Below are 19,624 nucleotides of genomic sequence, written 5' to 3' on the forward strand. Positions count from 1 at the left end.
GCAGTAAATTTGTTTGGCAGCGTTACGTCGTGCTGTAAACCCTGACTACGATTATTTATAAAAGTCCTTGGTCCTTCGTTGCTTTTATGTACTTCACTTTGTCCTTCGAATTATTTGCTATTATATTAAATAGGAAACACAGTCGAAAATAAGTTCGACGTCGTACATATTTTATGAGAGCGTGGCTTTTCGAAAAGCGTTTGCATCGAGTTTGCGAGTCTGCGTCTCAAGAATTTTCGTCTCGCAAGGGTTTCCATGTGTGAAAATAATTTTAAGCACGCTCCGGGTATCCCCAGCGAGTGCGTTCGTTCCCTGACATAATGAAACGTTTCTCTTTCTCCATGTGCAACATGGCACAGCACACCAGGAACCGCGCGAGATTAAAATACATACTGCTGTTTTTTATTCCAGCTCCTGGCAGACATCCGCGTATTGTCTGATACGATTCCCAGCAGCGCGGACGGTAACTCTTCATCCGTCTTAAATCCGCACGTCGTGTAATTAATCTTGATTAACAAGCCGGTTGTAAGTCAGTTGGAATTGTATCAGTCAATTAGGTACTTTCGGCACCGCTAGGATAATTGAAATATATTTCTCCTATTCCAGCACGCCTGGAATAATTCCTCATCCACGCGAGATATACGCGTACGAGCAGCCGCACTGTTCAATCAATCTTGCATCCTGGTGGAGTATATAACACCACCCACACGTGAATATTTCACTTGTGTTCCAGGATTAAAGTCGGATGGCTGTACGGGCAAGGCCCGTGCGCAGGGGCGCGGTGAAGCACGGAAAATACAGCGATGACGCTACCAGTTTCGAGCTACGAGGAGCTTCTCATCCAGGTTCGTGAGCTCACTCACGAGACGATCCTCCTGCAACGCCAATTGTCCTCCGACCTCTTCGACAACGCCGATCCGCCGGACGTGAATCACAATTTCTCCTGCGTGCAGAAGAACTATGAGAAAGGTGAGCGAACACATCTCCCGTTACCCGTTACCTGAATATCAGTTCTTCAATCTTGATCTGCAACTGAGTAATTCATTAAATAAATTTAATTTGATTAAATTAATATTAAATTAAATTTGAATTAAAAGGGGAGATGGTAACGTAAATTATATAATAAATTATTAAATAAAAAAATGCGTTCGAATAAATATGATAAATCATAAAAAAAACTACGTCTTCGAATTGTTGTCTTTGAACAACAAGTATGCGAAATGGGAAAACTGTACCGATTAATCGTGTGGTCGATAGCACGCTGACGATGCATCGATCATATACGTAGGATCGTATTTCTTAGTCCGGCCTCAAGGTATGACTACACCAACGTGTGACATCATACAACTGGTGCATTAAACTCTCGTTGAACCTCGTGTCTGTGGCAATAGCCTTAACTGCGAGGATGCAAATGAGCTCATGGATGCAAAAGCTACGTTGAGCGATAATGCGAACTCGTGCCCGCTGCATTATTCATATCTTATTTCCGTCGTGAAACATTATTCCCGTTATCACCGGGTGGCACGAAATAGCAAGAAATCAGGACTATCGATACAACTACACAGAAACTTATCCGTGTGAGGTATTTATATTTCGATAATTCGACAATTCTGTACACACGCATATCGCCGACCACGAAGGGTTGCATCTTCCCAAACATCCACGTGTCCTACCGAGGTAAGTTTACGTCTTCGAAAATCCCTGATAACAGCCGTGTTTGCTCTCGCTTGTCCGACGATATTACCGGTGCTGGACGAACGGACCGTCAACGAGATCCGACTTAAGCTTCCATGGAGGAGCCTGGACGATGCCGGTGCTATGCGTCTGGCAAGTGGCATCTGGAGATCCGTGAGATGTGCAGCGGTTGGACCGATGCCATCTAGATGCCAAAGCACTTCACGAGAACAGGGAACGAGGCAGACCGATGGAGAAATACGACAGGGAAGAGCCGTCGAGAAACATGAGCAAGAGCACTGTGACACCCCGCGAACGAAGTTCACCGACTGTCTCAACTGTCACTGCCAGTTCCAGTCTTGTTGTCTTGTTTATTCGTCGAGCTTCAACGTTAAAAGGATTGTCAGCGAAAATTCTGTTTTGTAAAATTCTGTTGTGGAGAGTTTGTGTACCACATATTTTTTCAATTTCTTGTGGATATTAATGAAAACCTGTATCAACATTGCAGCTTTCTTGATTAATCATCTGTCATGATACAATATGTATACAACGTCATAACGCGCATGGTTCGAGCACGTTGATTCAACTTCATGTAGCTAGGCATCTCTGTCGCCGTACACGACATGTATAAGGGAAAGGTTCTTATCGTTTTATGGTATTAATTGCGTCAACCGCCTTCGAGAGAGCGCACGATGGATTTCTTGAGTAAGTGTCAATCACTGAGGGGACCAGTTGCGACTCTTTCGGGTGACGTTATCGTGGACTGATTTATCCTCTTCTCAAAATGCCGAATGTGCTCCACATATATATTTTTATATTCATCGTAGAGTCTCGCCTTTGCATACAGAGCTTTGGAAGTCCTTAATGATTCATATATTTGTCGCGACAGCACAGAAGCACACTTCGTTATCGTGGAAATAAAATTCCGGTTTACGAGACCGAGGAAGGAAATACAGCGACCGTTTTCTTGTACCCGCTGCTTTGTCGGATCTTTTCTTCTTGCCAACCCTGCACATCGTTCCTTCACGGTTTACTTTTCTCGGGCGTGTAGCTATTTTTGAGAGAGTCATCAAGGCGGAGACGCGGAAGCAAAAGACGGCGACCTGGAAATTGGAATTCCTCAATTTGGCCGTTAACCTTTTCCTTTCAGCTTTTACAACTTCATTACTTTAAAAAATAGTATGCAAATATCCGAGCAAATCATTGTCTTCATGGAGAAAAATTTTAAAAACCTAAATAAAATGCGATCTTTCTCTTGGCGGATTAAACCAAGCGCAAGAGTAAACTCAGCTTGATGTACGATCTCGTGTTGCAGGGAAACTCCTGACAGATAACGTGACACGGCATTGCGATAAGACCCGGGAGATCGAGACAGGGCAGAATCCTCTCGTCGAGTACAAGTGAGTACCATCTCAAGTCAGACACTTGTCTTATCTTTGCACGTAATTCTGCGTGGCGTAAATTCTGAATCTTTTCTGAAAGGACGGCGCCGGCGTCTGTTTTTTAGCAGTCTGCACGAGAGAAAGCATTAGTCTTAATGCATGAAAATGAATTGCACGCGAAATTCCGCGCGCATTCCGCCGGAATTCTTTTTCGGCGGCGAGATTCTCTCTCTCTTTCTCTCACTAGTTCCCATCGTCCCCTCAAAGAGGTCCGCGGCCTCAAAAGCGGCAAAAACTATCGCATTGGACGGAAACTGCGGAGAGTGCGCTGCGCCCGTAAGAGAAATTCCATTTGCGGAATTTGCACGTGACCTCGCCGTCCCCTTTTATCTTTGCGCGACCGCACAGAATCACGCCGGTCCTCTTGCATTTCGCGAGTAGATCTTAACGCGCGTGCTTCCCTATCTACGGTTAAGTTAGGTTCCCCATCTGCGGAATATATTACATGAGAAAACGAAGTCGACGATTCATAATCGGTTTCGCAGGCAACCTTAATGCTTCACCGATATGATCAAAAGAGAGAGAGAGAATTACATGTCTTGTAATTAAAACCTCGTCATTTATTTCACATAACGTTCTCCCTCACCATCCTCGCTATTGGATCTTACTTTATCCCCCATTCATGACTACGTGATATCATTTCGCGTTGCGATCATATATCGCCGATTTAGTAACCCAGTAGTCTGATTTAGCAATGCAATATACCTTTCACGACCGGCGTCTTAATATTAGGCTTGTTTCGCCAGTAGCATTTATCACGAAACGCGATGACTAACGCACCGACGATATTATCGCACTGTTGCAGTAATCTGAGGTGCCCGCCGCGATACCACCACGATTTGGAAGCCACCGAGACCGCCCGATCAGGTGAACTCACCAGTCGACTTCTAGCTTGGCGAAGTCGCGACCGCCACCACCCGACGGTGTTGCAGGTAAGGCAATGCCGCACCTGGCCGATCAGCCGACGCGAATCTCTCCGCAACACGGACCGACCTGTTCGGCAGGTGGCGACGTCCGGTGTTCCTGCCGCACCTGGCTGAGAATTCCGCTCGTGCATGCGACTGGATTTGTTTCCTTTACCTTCGCTTTCCTTCCCGCTCATATCGTGACGTCGCATATTAATGACTTTAATTGCAAATTGATAAAAATAGCTCCGCGATGGAACAAGAGGTATATTGATGATCTGCAATAAAGTCTCTATATTTCTGACGTCTATCTTTTATCTTTAGTTTATCTTTAGTAACGTGTGATGGTTGCAAAACTTCGATATTAAAGCTATTTATTTATTAATAACAATGAGATGACATATAATATTTTAATCAAAGTACTGGCCGTTGCTATCGATAAATTTTTGCCATTTTTTGAGCAATAGTTTGATTCCGTGATAAAATAATTTATCTTTTGAGGCAATTTATCTATTTGTGACCTTACGAACTTTTGTAAGCACCTATATCTTGCAAAGTGGTGCGCGCTTTCTTCGCAAATCATTTATTTACGTAATTACACAGTGCTGTATTTACACTTAAGCGCGAGATAGTGCATGCGCGTCGTAAATGCGCCAGCATTAATGACCATAATACGCTAAAGTGGCGAACAAGGTAATGTGTAGCATCCGTATTAATTTGTCTCGGTTCAACCTGCAATGCGGTTGCCGTCAAGCTGCATCTCGCAGCTCAAAGTTACACGCGACAGAGAGACGTACACGTATCTAGCTTGCATTAAGGAATATTCTTTGAACCGAAGCGAGCATTCCTCGGACGCAAGGGGGTAGGAGAAAAATGCGCAATCTTCTTCGTCAACTTTGACGAAAGCCATGAAATGAGAACCATTGCTACTCGCTCGGAAGAAATCAGACTGTAATCCAATTTATGAAGCAACATTAAAAATAATCAGATGACGCATCTCAAGAGATTTCATGAAGAAAAAATTCGCCAATCGTAAAAACCGCAATAGTCTTTACGATCGGTCCGTAAAATGTTATTGGTGTCTCGTTGCGTTTTTACAATTTGATTTTTCTTTATGTGACTATTTTTCCGCTACATCACGCGTCACGGTGTATCGGCGCTTAAATTCGTCGCTTCATTCGACGAACGCCCGTCAGGCGTTTTAAACGCGTCGTGCCCAACATCCGCCGCGTAAAGTCTCGGCGTATTCAGGCTCGCGCGTTCAAGGTCGCAGGATTATATGCAGCACGCATGTACACGTGGCTCCGCGCGCATACGCATCTCCTCTTCCCTTTTTTTTCTATCTTTTTCTCTCTTTCTCTCCCCTGCTGGCCGCCCTGCACAGGAGAAACCGGAGCACGGTGAAATTGCCAGAGGGGGCGGAATTTAATTCGTGAGCATGCGCCACGTCTATGGGGGGATCATCGGTGTAGGGTTGCCACCACTCTGCCGCTGCCCGATGTTATTGATCAAGGTCCTCTTCGTTCCCGCGAAATGGCTAAAATATATCACACCGTGGAACACGCGGACATCACGCTCCCCCTCCCCTTATTTTCCCCTCTTTCGCACGCAAAAATTCGCATTCCGCAGTGCGTAACCAATTACGCTCTCGGCACCCCCGCGGAGATATTTTACGGTTGCGGAGAGGAGGAGAGAAACAAATTACGCGATTATCAATCGCGAGAGATGGATTTATTATAGAATTAACACGTGGTAACTTTTGTGATGTTAATAACGTTGCATGCGCGATAACGATCGAGGCAGAAATAAGAACTCGGGGTCATTGCGGAGCGAAGATATCCAGATAACGAAATAGCAGAAATTGCCTTAGCTTATCCAAGAATAGAGAAAGATGGTAAATAATATCGAGTCGTATCGAACAATCCGAATATTTTTACATCCACCTTATGAAATATTCATTGTGTTTGTTCGATCTCCGGCAGAGCTTGCTTCCATTTCACAATTATAAAAAGTCCTGTACCGCGGCTTAAATGCCACTTATCCTTCATGCTCCCTTGCACGCGATACTGCAGCAGTTTTTGCAATCGCGCGACGTACAAAGTTGCTTATTGACGTTTCATCAGCTCGTCTCGTCATTTCCGCTCGTGGTAATGTGAAACACGCCAGTCCCACAAATTATGGATGTTATTAATTATTATGCGCCTTCGGAGTCATTCCCGCGCCTGACCCTCCTCCACATCAATTAGGAACTTCGTCGTCGAGCGAGATTGTTATCCGCCTAATAGTAACAAACACCCATTCGGTTAATGAAATGCGTGATCGCTGAAGGAGACCAGAATGGGGAGGGAGACGCCACGGTTCCCTGATTAGATAGACACGAAGAAGAGGCCCTGAACGGTCGTCACGGCGGGAGATAGAGCTGCAAGAAACAGTGAAAGGAAGAACTACGCCACGATTAGATAGACCGAAGAAAACTTGATAATCTCCCATGGAGAACAACGATTCGCTGGCAAGCGACACGAAATACGTGAAGCTGCGATCGATTATCGGCGACACTCACAATCAGCTCGATGATACTCGGAACAACAGGGACACTATGCGAGAAAATTGGATGTTTGCGCGGCTATTGATTGGACTGATCAATAGTTTGAGACCAGAACGAGAAAAGCCATTCTGCAAACAGAAAGCGAAACAAAGCATGAAGTAAAGAACGAAGTGAAAAATACTTTGAAGCATGCTTCCTTTCTTCATCAGAAAACTTTCAGACAGTGTCGATCGCTTGAACGCGAGACGTATTGAAATATATCCAGCGCCGCATTGTTTTATTCACGACACACGACGCTATCGCTCCAAGAATATCGCTCTGAACCATTACGAACTTCTCATAACTTTTCATTGAATCGCAGTGGGGTTTGCTTCGCAATGAGTGCGATATTTCTTGCACAGAACGCACAATAAGAAGCGCACAAGTTATCGAACAGATAACTCGTACCACAGCGAGCGTCTCGCGCGCTGCATCTCTAGACGCCATCGCTAATAAACAATTTGTCATGTAATCTGAACCGATCTTGTAGACGTCAGAAGCCTGGAAATGCATTCCCCATGAGGGAAAGACTGTCGGAGCAAGGCATCTCCTAATTAAAAACGGAGAAAAGAAAAGCCCGTCGTAGATCAGAGGAGGGAGGGAAAGAAAGAGAGAAAGAAAGAGAAAGAGAGAGCGCAGAAGCAAACGTCGAGCGACGCAGTCGACCTCGCTGGAGCGACGAGGAGACGGAAGCAGGAGCGAGAGAGCGGACGAACCGGCAAGAAAAGGGGGGAGGGCTAGATCGAATGAGTCAGTGATGGCGTGCAGCAGCCCAGGCCGAGCCCAGCTGTTCCTCCGATCCCCTAACCTACGTCAGTTTATTTCAGCCACTAACACTACGCGGTCTCTCTCATTCCGTGCGCCGTTGCAGCGCTCGCCTGCATCCGTGAGCCTTCCCGTTGGTGGCCGCCGCGTTGAACACCCGCGGTTTCCGGCGGTCTCCTGCGCGCGTTTCCGGCACGCCGATCGCGTAAAAAAAGACGTCGAAACGCCTCGTTTCGAGTCGATCGATCTTCGCTAATGATTTCCGACGGCGTCATCGTCGCTGACAATCTATGGAGACGCGATATGCAGCCGATTGTCTGTGCGCGCGCGCGTCCAGTCGGACCGATGATTAAGAGCTGACGTTCCTCTGGGTTGCTCGATCGGCCGGTTTTCGAAGCCGCCAGTTTCCTTTGTGGGTTTCCCTTTTCATCGAGATATCGAAAATTTTACAGTGTCGTCGATTTCCCTTCAATTGCGATCATCTGCCACGTGGTGAATGTGAATACTCATGCATGTTTCTTCAATCGCCGATCGCGTGCTTCAGTTTTCCGGTTGTGCAGCTTTGTTCGATGATCGTTTGTCATCTGTCGACTGCCGACTCATCCGCTGAAAGGCGGATGGAGAGAAATCGTTTACAGATGGATTTTTAATTGCACGTGAAACGCTCCTGTCTTTGCTTCGATTTTCAGATTGAAATTTGAAATCAGGATAGAATTTATCTGTTATAAGAGTTACTTACGAAATTCAAATTCGGTTTGCTGTTATTTGTTGTTAATTAATCCCGAGTCGCAATCAGCGATTTCCAGCTGAATTAATATTCTGTCTGAAAAACACATAATCGAAATACAAGCGCGCGGAATTTATTGACTTATACATCTTTCCTGTCGCGTTCCCATCTTCCTGTCGGCGCTTCCTCCGTGGGAGAGACGATGAATCAATAAGGAATGCCATTCATAGGCAGCGGAGGGTGATCGAGACAGAGGATCGATTGAGCACGCTTCCGGTTAAGGAGCGAAGTGTCCCGTGTCAAAGAAACCCAACGCGCGCGCACAACACACAATATCGCATGTGTATCAAATCCGACTCGATTATCGATCGATCTAATAATTATCGGCGTGTTATCCGCGCGAGGAGACCGAGCGATAACGCAACGCGTTTTTGGAGGAAACCGCGCGTTAAGAATCGGGTCGTACGCACACGCGTACGAAACACGCACGTGCGTGCGTCTTACGCACATTGCTACACGGCGCGGCGGGTTTGCGAAACGCACAATGCGCGAAACGCGTGGGCCGCGAATGGGTGGCTGCACGTAACTATAAATGGAACGCGCAACGACGCGAGGCATTGACACGCATATCACCCGGGGGGATCTTGCAGATCGAACGCTGTTTCGCACTTCATCGGTGCCCGCGTTCACCACGATGGAGCGGCGGGGTGACGAGTGCCATCGGCGATGAGAGCACAGCCATTGAGATCCTGACGGGCCATGCGGCAACTTCGTCGGCGCAGCGGAGAGAAATCAGATTAAGATCTCTTCATCTCGAAGCTCGAATGTTCCTCGAGGCTCGGCTGAATGCGTCGCTGATAACGCCGAAATTGAATATTACACGCGCCGAGTTTCTCTGGCTGTTTATCGTCTCCTGGTACGTGTGTGTGCGTGTATGGTGTGCGACAAGTTTTCACTCGGGTTTCCGGATTTAATCGAAGGTGATAGTTATCGCGAGTGCAGCTGTCGCGTTGCACGAGAATCGGAGAACACCTGGGTTAAAAGTTGTGCAGGAAATCGGATTGTTTTGTGCTCTTTCTTCGTGGATCTCACAGCTGCGCTTCCATAAGAAAAATCCGCTTTCAAACGCGATGCAGCGCTAGTTCCCCGCGAGCCACGTGACCTTCAAGTTGGCGAGCTCCCGATCATCGCATCCCTGATCGAGAATCGCGACGAAGGTGGACATTTCCCTGCTTCTTCCACGGAATCAAGCCGTTTCTATAAGAACATCCCAAAAGCGGCAGCTTCCGTTCACCAGGCACCACGTGATCCTCGACCTCGCGGGCTATTGATTATCGTCCTTCCAGTCGAAATCGAAGAGAACTCGGGAGCAGCGCACCTGCCACGAGGGGTGAAACGCCTAATAAAGCAATTAGTCTCCCGAGGTAAATTGCATCTCTCGCAGAGGCTCAGACGCGATACACAGACTTGGGGTGAGAAAAGAGCGTGTCAAGGATACTCGTGGGTCGCGACGGCGGCGGCAGCGATGGCGGCTGAAATGCCAGAGGGACATTTTGAAAATCTTTGGTTCGACGCATGCGTTCGACTCGTCCCGACGTCCGATGGAGCGCGATGGAGCCGTCGTCGTCTCTGAGCTGCCGCTGGTAGAAGCAACCACCCGTCGCGTCTGAAACGAGCCATCCTGATATTTCCGGCGACCCCAACCGTCGCAGATCCGCGAATCGCTGTCGATCGGATCGACAAGTAAATCGCGATTATCAGTGTGCTTTACCGCAACGCGTCGCAACGTTTCTCTCACGAGAAGAGCCGTCATCTGCTCTCGTTCCGACTACGATCGATAGCAGAAACGAGAGAAAGAGATTTCTCCGGAACGAGAAGCGCCACTCGTCGGAGAGCGTTCTGAAGTGAATTCTAAACGAGGTGCGACGATATTCGATGCGCGATTTATGCGGACACCATGCTCGGCGGACGTGGACAATCCCTGAGCTAGTGAATGTTCCATGAGATTGAGCTCGAGACGCAACGAGAGATGCCGGGCGAAAATCGCGACCAGCTGGCGAGAGGAGGAGCCGGCGGTGGAGGTGGTGGTGGTGGAGGCTGCGACGTCCCAGGAGGACGCAGGGAATTCTCGAGGAGCGGCGAACCGGATCCTCGTAACCGAGGACCAACTGCTACGATGATCCCGCTTCCGCGCACCGGCCAGTTCGCGTCCGCCTCGCAGAATCAGAAGATCGCCAAGACGGAGAAGAATCGGCTGAGGCTGATCATGGAAAACCGCGGCACCGCCGCCAGCACCGCCGACGTCCTCGACAAGGAACGCAGGATCGGCATGCGGGATGATACGTCGCGGGATAACAATCAGCGAATCGCGACTGCCGATCGCTCGGCCATTCCGCGATTCCGCGAGGAACTCGCTGTCTCGCAGCGCGACGATAAGGTGATTAAATTAAGCGAAGCGTTCCGATGAACGTTATCTGGGTCATAGCGAAATGTTATAGCTTTTAATAGACCTGCATGTGATGACCTGGCTACGTGCTTTACATCGCGCATGTCGATACATATTGTGTTTCATTTTAAACGTCTGGAAATAATTCATAAACGTTCGAGGGTCATTATTCAATTAATTTATTAATTCTATATTTCAAGGAAGTTATCGAAACGTTAAATGTTATAAAGAAAGATTGGTAATAATGTATACATTGTGAAACTTTTATAGGCTAATGATATATGTAGAAAATATCCTCGTTCTGAATTAATGTTTTCGGTTTTAAATGGATAGCGATGCCTTTCTCCGGTGCAATGCATGAAATCCACACAGCATGCGTGCTTGTTTCAAGTGCTCCGAACATTCGAGCAATTAGGATAATTCGAACGAACACAAATCTCCTTACAAACAGGGCGCATCATGACACCTTTCGCGCTAACCGGAAATTTACTTTCGTCGTTCTCGCATCACTAATTGGCACGCTCTGTTTCTACGTCTGTCTTTCGATATTGAGCTTTCTAGATCGCCTTACGAAAACGTTTGCTCATCAATTCGGAATTTTCTCCAATTCTCAAGTGTACATTATCATCAGACTATCACATTATACATACGTGATTAATTGTAATCGCCAACACTTTTAGCATTATTAACAATCTCAGTCTTAATACTCCATTTTATTATAAATTTTGATGATTCGTTTTCTGTCGATAATGAAAGTATTTTTGTAGCGTTTTTAACATGTAGAATTTGTGCTACGAAAGTGGTATCGGTCCACTTCCGTTGTTCGATGTTGCTCGACTTCTCACGAGGCAGGGAAAAACAATGTGACGCGACTGCGCTTGCAGGAAGCACATAACTCTCCGCAGTCTACATTTCTCGAACGGAAGCGGTTATTTAACGCGGTCTTAGATAACATGTAAAATGACAAAAGGATGCCCACGAACCCGCGCGCGGAGTTTATGTGCGTACGCAAACTGTTCGTGACTAAAATATACTTCCTCGGTTGGCCGTGTCAGAAATAAAATTCTTGGCCCACGGAAGCGCTTCCCGTACTGTAGCATCGCGTAATACGAGTGATCATTATCACTGTTTCCAAAAAATTGGACATTATTACTTCAATGTCTTTCACTAAATCATCTCTTCTTCTTATCGAGCTTATCGGTATCCGTCAATGTGATTGTTATCGTGTCTGATTACTAACTGATACACTACCCTTTGCCAGGTATTTAATGATGATGCGTGTCGCGACGATTAACACGATAATAAAGATAACGATATAATATCAATCGGATAAAATAAGCGCTCGACGTCATCACAGCAGCGGCAGTCTATCCGTCGCGATCACACAATTGAGTGAGTCATTTCTCCAATTACGTAGTCATTAAACTGTCGGAACCGAGCCCCTTAAACGAATCCCTTATCTCGATGCATCATCCGCATCATCGTGATCGTAACGATTCGCGCAAGTCGAGAATTTCGCTCAATCTGACGCGTATACGGCGCGCTTACGCACGGCGGATATCGCGACGATAACCGGTCCGATTTCGTTATCATTCGGACACGCCTCGTGAACTTTTATTCCCATAGAAGAGCGTATCTTTCCCGATCGCGGATCGCAAGTTTACGGTCGCCGGATAATGAGCTCGCCGGAGAAAGGGAAAAAGAGTGTGCTGGAGTGAAAGCTAAATAAGTCCTCGCCGTGCCATTACAAGTTACCGTCCTTGTGATTTAGCGGATCGTTCGATCTCACGCTACATCTGATCGTCTCATTGCCGAGCGAGGATCATCCTTTATATGATTGCTGAAGATCAGCAACGTACGTCTCGCCGAGTTTGAGCGACGAGCGCTCGTTCATTCAGCGATCTCACATTCCTGCGATTGCCATTGACAGCCTCGTTAGTCTGGTGTTAGTTAAGTCTTAAGCGTTAGAGCCACTCCGGGAAATTGCACGCGCGATTTTATCGAATGTTTCGTGGAATATGTAGATGAATGCCGGTGAAAACAGTGAAAGTGTCGATGTGCGCACTTCTGCTTGAACGCAGGGTTAAACTTTAATTAACACAGGCAAACGGAGATGCGGATTCCTAAGGTTGTACCGTTCGTGCTTACTGCTGAACTTTCTTGTGAGAAATTTCAATCTGTGTTAGAGGTATTATCAGTGATATCCGTCTAGACTGGGTCTAGATAGTAACCTGGAGTCATTGCTCCAAATTAATAAGCTTAGATAAGGAATAAATACGATAGCACGTGATATGTTATTAGTGATCTTGTTTCGATATTATGTGACTTCGTCTAGTATTTATCTTTTAGTGTAAACTACACTCACGTGCCAGTGGTGTGATTGGAATCTCTACAACTTGAAATCTCGTTTTAATAACGTAATAACTTTAACAATGTTTTCAATAATATTAGCATGTCTTGGTATATGCATTCGTTAATTGTAGTCTCACATCTCTATTGTTAATTTCTCGCGTTTTCTTAATTAATGCCTCTTCGTGGACTCAAGGTTCTCGTATGCAGTGAGGCCTGGCAGTTGGCATGGCTGCGGAGCGATAAAATGCCTCCCTTCTCCCCTCACATAATTACGCAAGTAATCATATCGCAGGCAGCACGCTAATTAACGGTGCAGAACACGCGGTGTGATTGGTGTGTGCAATGCATGTCATCATCGCGTTCCATGATTTATTAACTATTACAAAGATTATGCCGCAAGAATAAGTCATCACAGATGATTCGTCGTTATCTTGCCCTATAATATTGGCGCAAAAATATTCTCGATACGCACACCTTGACCCTGAAGTCGAAAAGTGGCACGAGCGGTGTATTTTAAACATACCCGCTAGAACGCACGCGCTTCCACATGCTTAAGACTGTAGTTGTGTATAATGATTTTAATCATTATTGCAGCCGCGCGCTTTCACCAACAAGGAGGATATGTCTCTGGTATCGATACGAGCTGATGAGAATCACAACGACATTTGAATCAAGCGATTTGTTCGCGAGTAAACGGGTCGAGATCAAGCCACTCATAATAACGAACATGCTTAATTCTGTCATGCGAAAACGATAACGCCAATCTGTTTCTATTTCCAGCTACATTTTAAACATTACATTTCCATCCATTTCTATCTCTCATAGGATCTCTACTTTCTCCAGCAAGAACACTAGATCCACGATCTTACAGAATCCTAAATCTCCTCGAATCTTTCCAAGGTTGCCTTCGTATTTTCCTCACGAGCTCGTTATTCCGCTCGATAATCACCCCCATGAGCGACGACAACCCTCGTAATCTTTATTTCTCTCTTTTTTTCAGGACAACGCGGAAATCCGCCGAGACAGATCGCGCGGGTCGGAGAGCCGTGTGCCGTGCGGCTCGACAGCGGCGGCGGCGGCGACAGGCGTCGGGGTGGAAGGCGTCGGCAGCGCGTGGGGCGACCAGAGACGGCAGCCGCGCGCGGCCGAGTCGGCGTCGCCGCCACCCCTGACATCGCGCAGGCTGGAGTCGGCCGCTGACGCCGCAGCAGCAGCAGCAGCAACAGCAACGTTGTACAACCCCATCGCTTCGCAAAGATGCGCCGCTGCGAAGGGCGCCGCTGCCGATGCTGCCGCGCCGAGACCGTCGCGGATTTTTCCGGGTCCTGCTCTCGTCGCTGAGACCAGGAAGGAGGATGCTATGGAGCCGGAAGCCAAGGAGGAGGACGAGCGACGCTCGTCGACGCCGAGTCCTGAGGTATCATCCTTTACTGCGACTGTTATGGAAATTTATATATTGTTCTTGAGAGGCACCAGTCGATTTTGAACTTCGATACGTATGACAGATTACGTGTTCTTTGTGGGAAAGTTTGTTGGCGCGGCGCGACTCGATGCTGATGTCTACGATGTGGTGGTTCAATTCGAGCCGCGCAGTTGGAATATGCGGCATATTGTTTGTTGTGTCGATATGAGTGTCATCGTTGAGTGACAGGAATGTGAAATAATGCGCGTAAAATGGAGCATCATTGTTTCACAATTCGCTAAAATGTTTCATTTGATTTGCTAACGTAACATCATATCATTACGGAATTTCAAAGTTCAATCAATTCTCAATTCTGCTTCGATTGTCGAGTACATGAACGTCAATGTTCAAGCGCAACAAAATTCTCTTCGATCTAATGAAGATTAAATCTTATTCTTTCATTTATTATGTTTATACATGAAACAGTTTTCACAGTTTTAGTGATAAAAAATTTTCCTTGCACACGTTTCGCACAAAAATGCTACCATTTTTAAATATACATCTTCGCCGTCTTCGCACAATATACAAATTATGATCACTAAGAATCGCAACGTGTAAATCTCCTCGAGATCGCTCAGCTTTTTACAAATCTGTAAAAGGGACGAAGAATGAAAACCACTGCCGTATACGAATTGCCTTGTGCTCGTGGCGCACGAGTATATACACCTTCACTATCGTACCTCGTATTGATTTTACGGAGCCCTGGCCTTCCGTCCTTGTCGCTCCCTCAGTCTCTCAGCCATTTTCTTCTCTTTCTCTCTCTCTCTGGTTCTCGTTCTCCCCTGCGCGCACATGTACATGCATTTCCTCTTTCCCCCCGGCCTCTTACTCTGTCCTTTCTCTTTCGCTAGGTCTGCCCTTTAAGCCGTCACCCTCCGTGAAGCGGACTGTGCGGCATTACTCTCTTCCAGGATCCCTTATTCATCTACACTTGTGCACGTGTTGAAAATTTCAAGCTCCGCACGATGCGGCACGTATCTCTTGTATACATTACTCGACACAGATAGAATTGATGATTTGCAGATGTAAAACCGTCCCGACCTTGTACAAGCCTTGAGCGCTCGAACGAAGCTGACTCGATAAATAAGAGATCACAAATTTTATTTTACGCTCAAAACAGACAAGAGATATTTATATTCTTTTATATACACGTCATTAAATATTTTTAAAAAGGAAGAAAGAGAAAATGTTTCAACATGCTCGAATATTAAAATATGTATATTAAAATATTAGTACATTTATAAATATATTAGCACGATACCGTAATAGCAATAGTACCATAAAAACAATATCATTCATCGATTTATATATCGAAAATATGAATTGTTATAAGGAAAATAATTTGTTGGCAAAGCCGTGGATTTCCTTTCGCATAAAACCGGATATTCAAATTCAGAAAAAATCTTCTGTGTTACAGTTCTACTTGAGGAGGGGTAAACGTTATAACGAGGATGGCAGTAGCGAGGAGGAATCTAAGCAGGACAGCATCTCCCTGTCCGGTCACAGGCTACCGTCTTCGTATCGCGGAACGTGGCCCATCAGGAGAGACGTATGGGCTAATCAGCAGATTGGCTTTCCGGCCCAGCAGAGCACATCGCTCGCCGCACACAATGTAAGTCGAACGATTATAACGGTGTATCGTGTTTGCGTGCCATGTTTCGCGCGCGGATATCTCAAGCCTCGCGAAAACCACCGCGATGTATGTACCTTTCGTGACGTCCCGATGCGGTCAAGAGGATGTCCGGTGGTTTCGGAAAACCGCTGGAGAAAGCCACTCCCGTATCAGATCCCGGATGGCGCAAAAGAAGAGTCTAAAGATCCGCAATATTTTTTGATGTTACTTCTGCGCCGTTTGGGAAATCTGTACGAAGATATATCACGTTGATTCACATCTACACATGTATTTTTGCACACAGGATGTGGCCAGCGTGATGAGCTTCTCGTCGAACTCCGCGGGTCTCGAGGGTAGCTCCGTGGAGTTGCAAGGTCATCGTCGGCTAGGCGCCAAGGTGGACGTCGTGTACAATCTGTTGGGCATGCTGGAGAAAAACGGCCGGGAGGACATGAGCACCACTCTGTTGTCGATGAGCGCCTCTCTAGACAGCTGCCTAGTGATGAGGCAGTCCGGCTGTCTGCCACTGCTGGTGCAGCTGATCCACGCACCCGGCCAGAACCCCGATACCCGGCACAGGGCCATGCAGGCGTTGCACAACGTGGTGCACGCCAAGAGCGACGAGAGAGCCGGTCGTCGGGAAGCACGGGTGCTCCGATTCCTTGAGCAGTTACGGGACTATTGCCAGTCTCTAAGAATGTCCCTGGTGGCAGGCCAGGTCGCGGACGATCTCGAGAGAGGTCATCCCGCGGCGACGATAGCCGCCCTCATGAAGCTGTCCTTCGATGAGGCGCACCGCCATGCCATGTGCCAGCTGGGCGGCCTTCACGCAGTTGCGGAGCTTATCGAGATGGACCACCTGGCTCATGGCAGCGAGAGCGACGATCAGAACTGTATCACGCTGCGTAGATATGCAGGCATGGCGTTAACCAACCTGACTTTCGGCGACGGCAATAACAAGGCTTTACTCTGCTCGTTCAGGGAGTTCATGAAGGCCCTAGTGTCGCAGCTGCAGAGTCCGAGCGATGACCTCCGACAGGTGACAGCGAGCGTCCTGAGAAACCTGTCCTGGCGCGCTGACAGCAGTAGCAAGCAGACCCTAAGAGAAGTCGGCGCAGTCACCGGTCTGATGAGGGCAGCCATGGAGGGCCGCAAGGAGTCCACTCTTAAATCAATATTGTCCGCACTGTGGAACTTGTCGGCTCACTGTAGCACGAACAAAGTGGACATCTGCGCGGTGGACGGCGCGCTGGCCTTTCTCGTGGACATGCTGAGTTACAAAGCACCATCCAAGACTCTCGCGATCGTCGAAAACGCCGGCGGAATATTGCGGAACGTGTCGAGCCATGTAGCAGTGCGCGAAGACTATCGCACCATCGTAAGGGAACGGGGTTGTCTACAAGTTCTCCTGCAGCAACTACGATCACCCAGTCTCACAGTAGTCAGCAACGCCTGCGGAGCCCTTTGGAATCTATCAGCACGTTGTCCACAGGATCAACGCCTCCTCTGGGACCTGGGTGCCGTGCCAATGCTGCGCAGCCTTGTCCACTCGAAACACAAGATGATCTCGATGGGTTCGAGCGCGGCCCTGAAGAATCTATTGAGCGCCAGACCTGGTTGCAACAATCTTGTCCACTTGGACTCAACCGCGCGCGGTCTCGGACTGTCAACCTTGCCAAGCCTGGTTGCCCGCAGACAGCGAGCGCTTGAGCAGGAGATCGATCAGAACCTGGCCGAGACGTGCGACAATATCGAGCCGAGCACATCGCCAACTAATAGTAAAGACGATCACCGGTTCACGTTCAAGCTCGATCACAGTTTTCTCGGTGTTGCGGCGCATAGTCTGCGCGCTTATCAGTCGCACAATCAGCAACAGCCCAGCACATCCACTGCCGGTACGAGTAAGTGCACTGGAGTTGCCAGAAGCGAGAGCCGAGACTCCATGCGCTCCGTTACTAGCACGCACTCGGACACTATGTTCGAAAGGGTGAACCGTCATGTTCTGAATGGGATGTCGCCTACGGATGCACAGATCAAGCAGCAGTCGTCATCACTGCATTCCGCGGTCGGCTTTGACAGCGGTATGTGCGGTGATGGTCACGCTAAGGCCACCTCGTCCGAGAGAAAGTACACATTACGCTATAAGAACGCGATACCCGAACGACTCAGGCCGTCCGATGGTTTCGACGAACTGCGGTGCACAAATTCCACGATATCGTGGGCTGCGGTACCCAATCAGGAACCCTCACAAACTTCACTGCACTCCTCCATCGAGAACAACGTGTCCCTGATCGAGCAGAGCGTATCATCCTCATCCAAAACTGGTAGCCAGTCCAGTGTCTCTGAAGATGCTGAAGCGACCGTTTGTGCGAAGACGGATTATCGGCGTACGACTTTGAAAGGAACTGTTAATGGCACGAAGTCCTATCTACCCGATGTATCTCCCATGAAAGAAAACGCCGGCTTCAGCACCGTGTTCGGTAACGCGGAGAAGGCCCTGTTGTGTCAACATGACGCACTGAACAGCATTCAGAAGGCGATTTCGCCCACGATTAGCCGTGATCCAGATGGTACAGTCCTGTTTAGTGATTATGCCGAGACGGATCTGGACCAACCGACCGACTACAGTTTGCGTTATGGCGAGCAGACTATAGACGACGAGAAACAACATTCATCCGGTTTCTTCTCGGCTAATGACCAAGGACTCTTACACGAGGATACGGTCCGGACTTATTACACGGAGGGTACGCCGCGCGGAGCCTCCTTGAACTCATCCAGAGCAACCTCCGCTTCCGATCTGCAGGAGGACAGTCGCGTGAAGAATACGTCGAGAAAGTTGTCAGAACGGTACAAGGCGAGACACGCGGAAGATCATGGTGAATGTGAGGCGTCATCCTTAACGGCCGTGCCGAAGCAGGCCGACTTTGCTGAATCGGAGACGGAGCTAAATTTGCAGGGCGCAACGCATCTTACAGACGATGAGGGCACGAATCACTCATTACCATACCTCGAGGAGGATCTAGACAAACAGCTTAAGGGCACTCGGGAAGATAGAAACGTCCAAAACTACTCCAGGTATTTATGTTTTTCATATTAATTTGCTATATTTTGTATTTGAGAGATTTAAATCTCAACTTAAATCTTTATCTCTATTTTTATACAAAATATGTATTTGCGTAGCGTGAGGACGACGCCAATTGCAATGGTATTAGGAAATCCGGAATACAATGACGATCATGATGGCGAATCCAGTTCTAGAATTATTAATCTAGGTAAATGAAAACACGCGCAGATAATCCGAACATCTTCTGAATAATTTAAATTATTTATTCTTTACGTATTAATTTACAGATTCCAAATCAAGTAACTGCAAAGTTAATAAAGATTTACCGTCAAGTGACGTCGAGTTTTCATCTGATACAGTTTTAAAAACTTCCAATAACGATTCAGGATGTAAGTAACATAATCTAACAAATTTCAAGGATAATCTACAATTTAAAATAAAACTTTGAAATATCTTCAGATCAAGTGAGTGATGGAGATGAAGATGATGAGGATTTATTAGCCGCTTGTATTAATATTGGAATGCAAAATAATAGGTAAACTTGCAATATTATGACTATTATAAAAAATTGTATAATTCATAAAGTTTTAC

At 47.2% G+C, this 19,624-nt stretch overlaps 1 protein-coding gene across 2 annotated transcripts in view; it reads left to right on the forward strand.

Annotated features, from left to right (window-relative positions):
* Positions 1-19,624, forward strand: part of LOC105283639 — a 33,186-nt gene that overhangs the window by 7,201 nt on the left and 6,361 nt on the right. Inside the window, exons 2-10 of one of the 2 annotated variants that reach the window (XM_026969421.1) lie at positions 734-969; positions 2,990-3,074; positions 3,922-4,048; positions 13,896-14,312; positions 15,775-15,969; positions 16,274-19,044; positions 19,150-19,241; positions 19,321-19,422; positions 19,493-19,568. In XM_026969421.1, coding sequence (XP_026825222.1) covers positions 804-969; positions 2,990-3,074; positions 3,922-4,048; positions 13,896-14,312; positions 15,775-15,969; positions 16,274-19,044; positions 19,150-19,241; positions 19,321-19,422; positions 19,493-19,568 — 4,031 coding nt within the window. In that variant the 5' untranslated portion in view covers positions 734-803. Of the gene's footprint in view, positions 1-733; positions 970-2,989; positions 3,075-3,921; positions 4,049-9,674; positions 10,535-13,895; positions 14,313-15,774; positions 15,970-16,273; positions 19,045-19,149; positions 19,242-19,320; positions 19,423-19,492; positions 19,569-19,624 lie in introns of those variants that run through there. The other variant, XM_011346567.3, reaches the window with a different exon arrangement.

This window comes from Ooceraea biroi, chromosome 4, assembly GCF_003672135.1.
Source record: "Ooceraea biroi isolate clonal line C1 chromosome 4, Obir_v5.4, whole genome shotgun sequence".
NCBI classification, from domain to species: domain Eukaryota; kingdom Metazoa; phylum Arthropoda; class Insecta; order Hymenoptera; family Formicidae; genus Ooceraea; species Ooceraea biroi.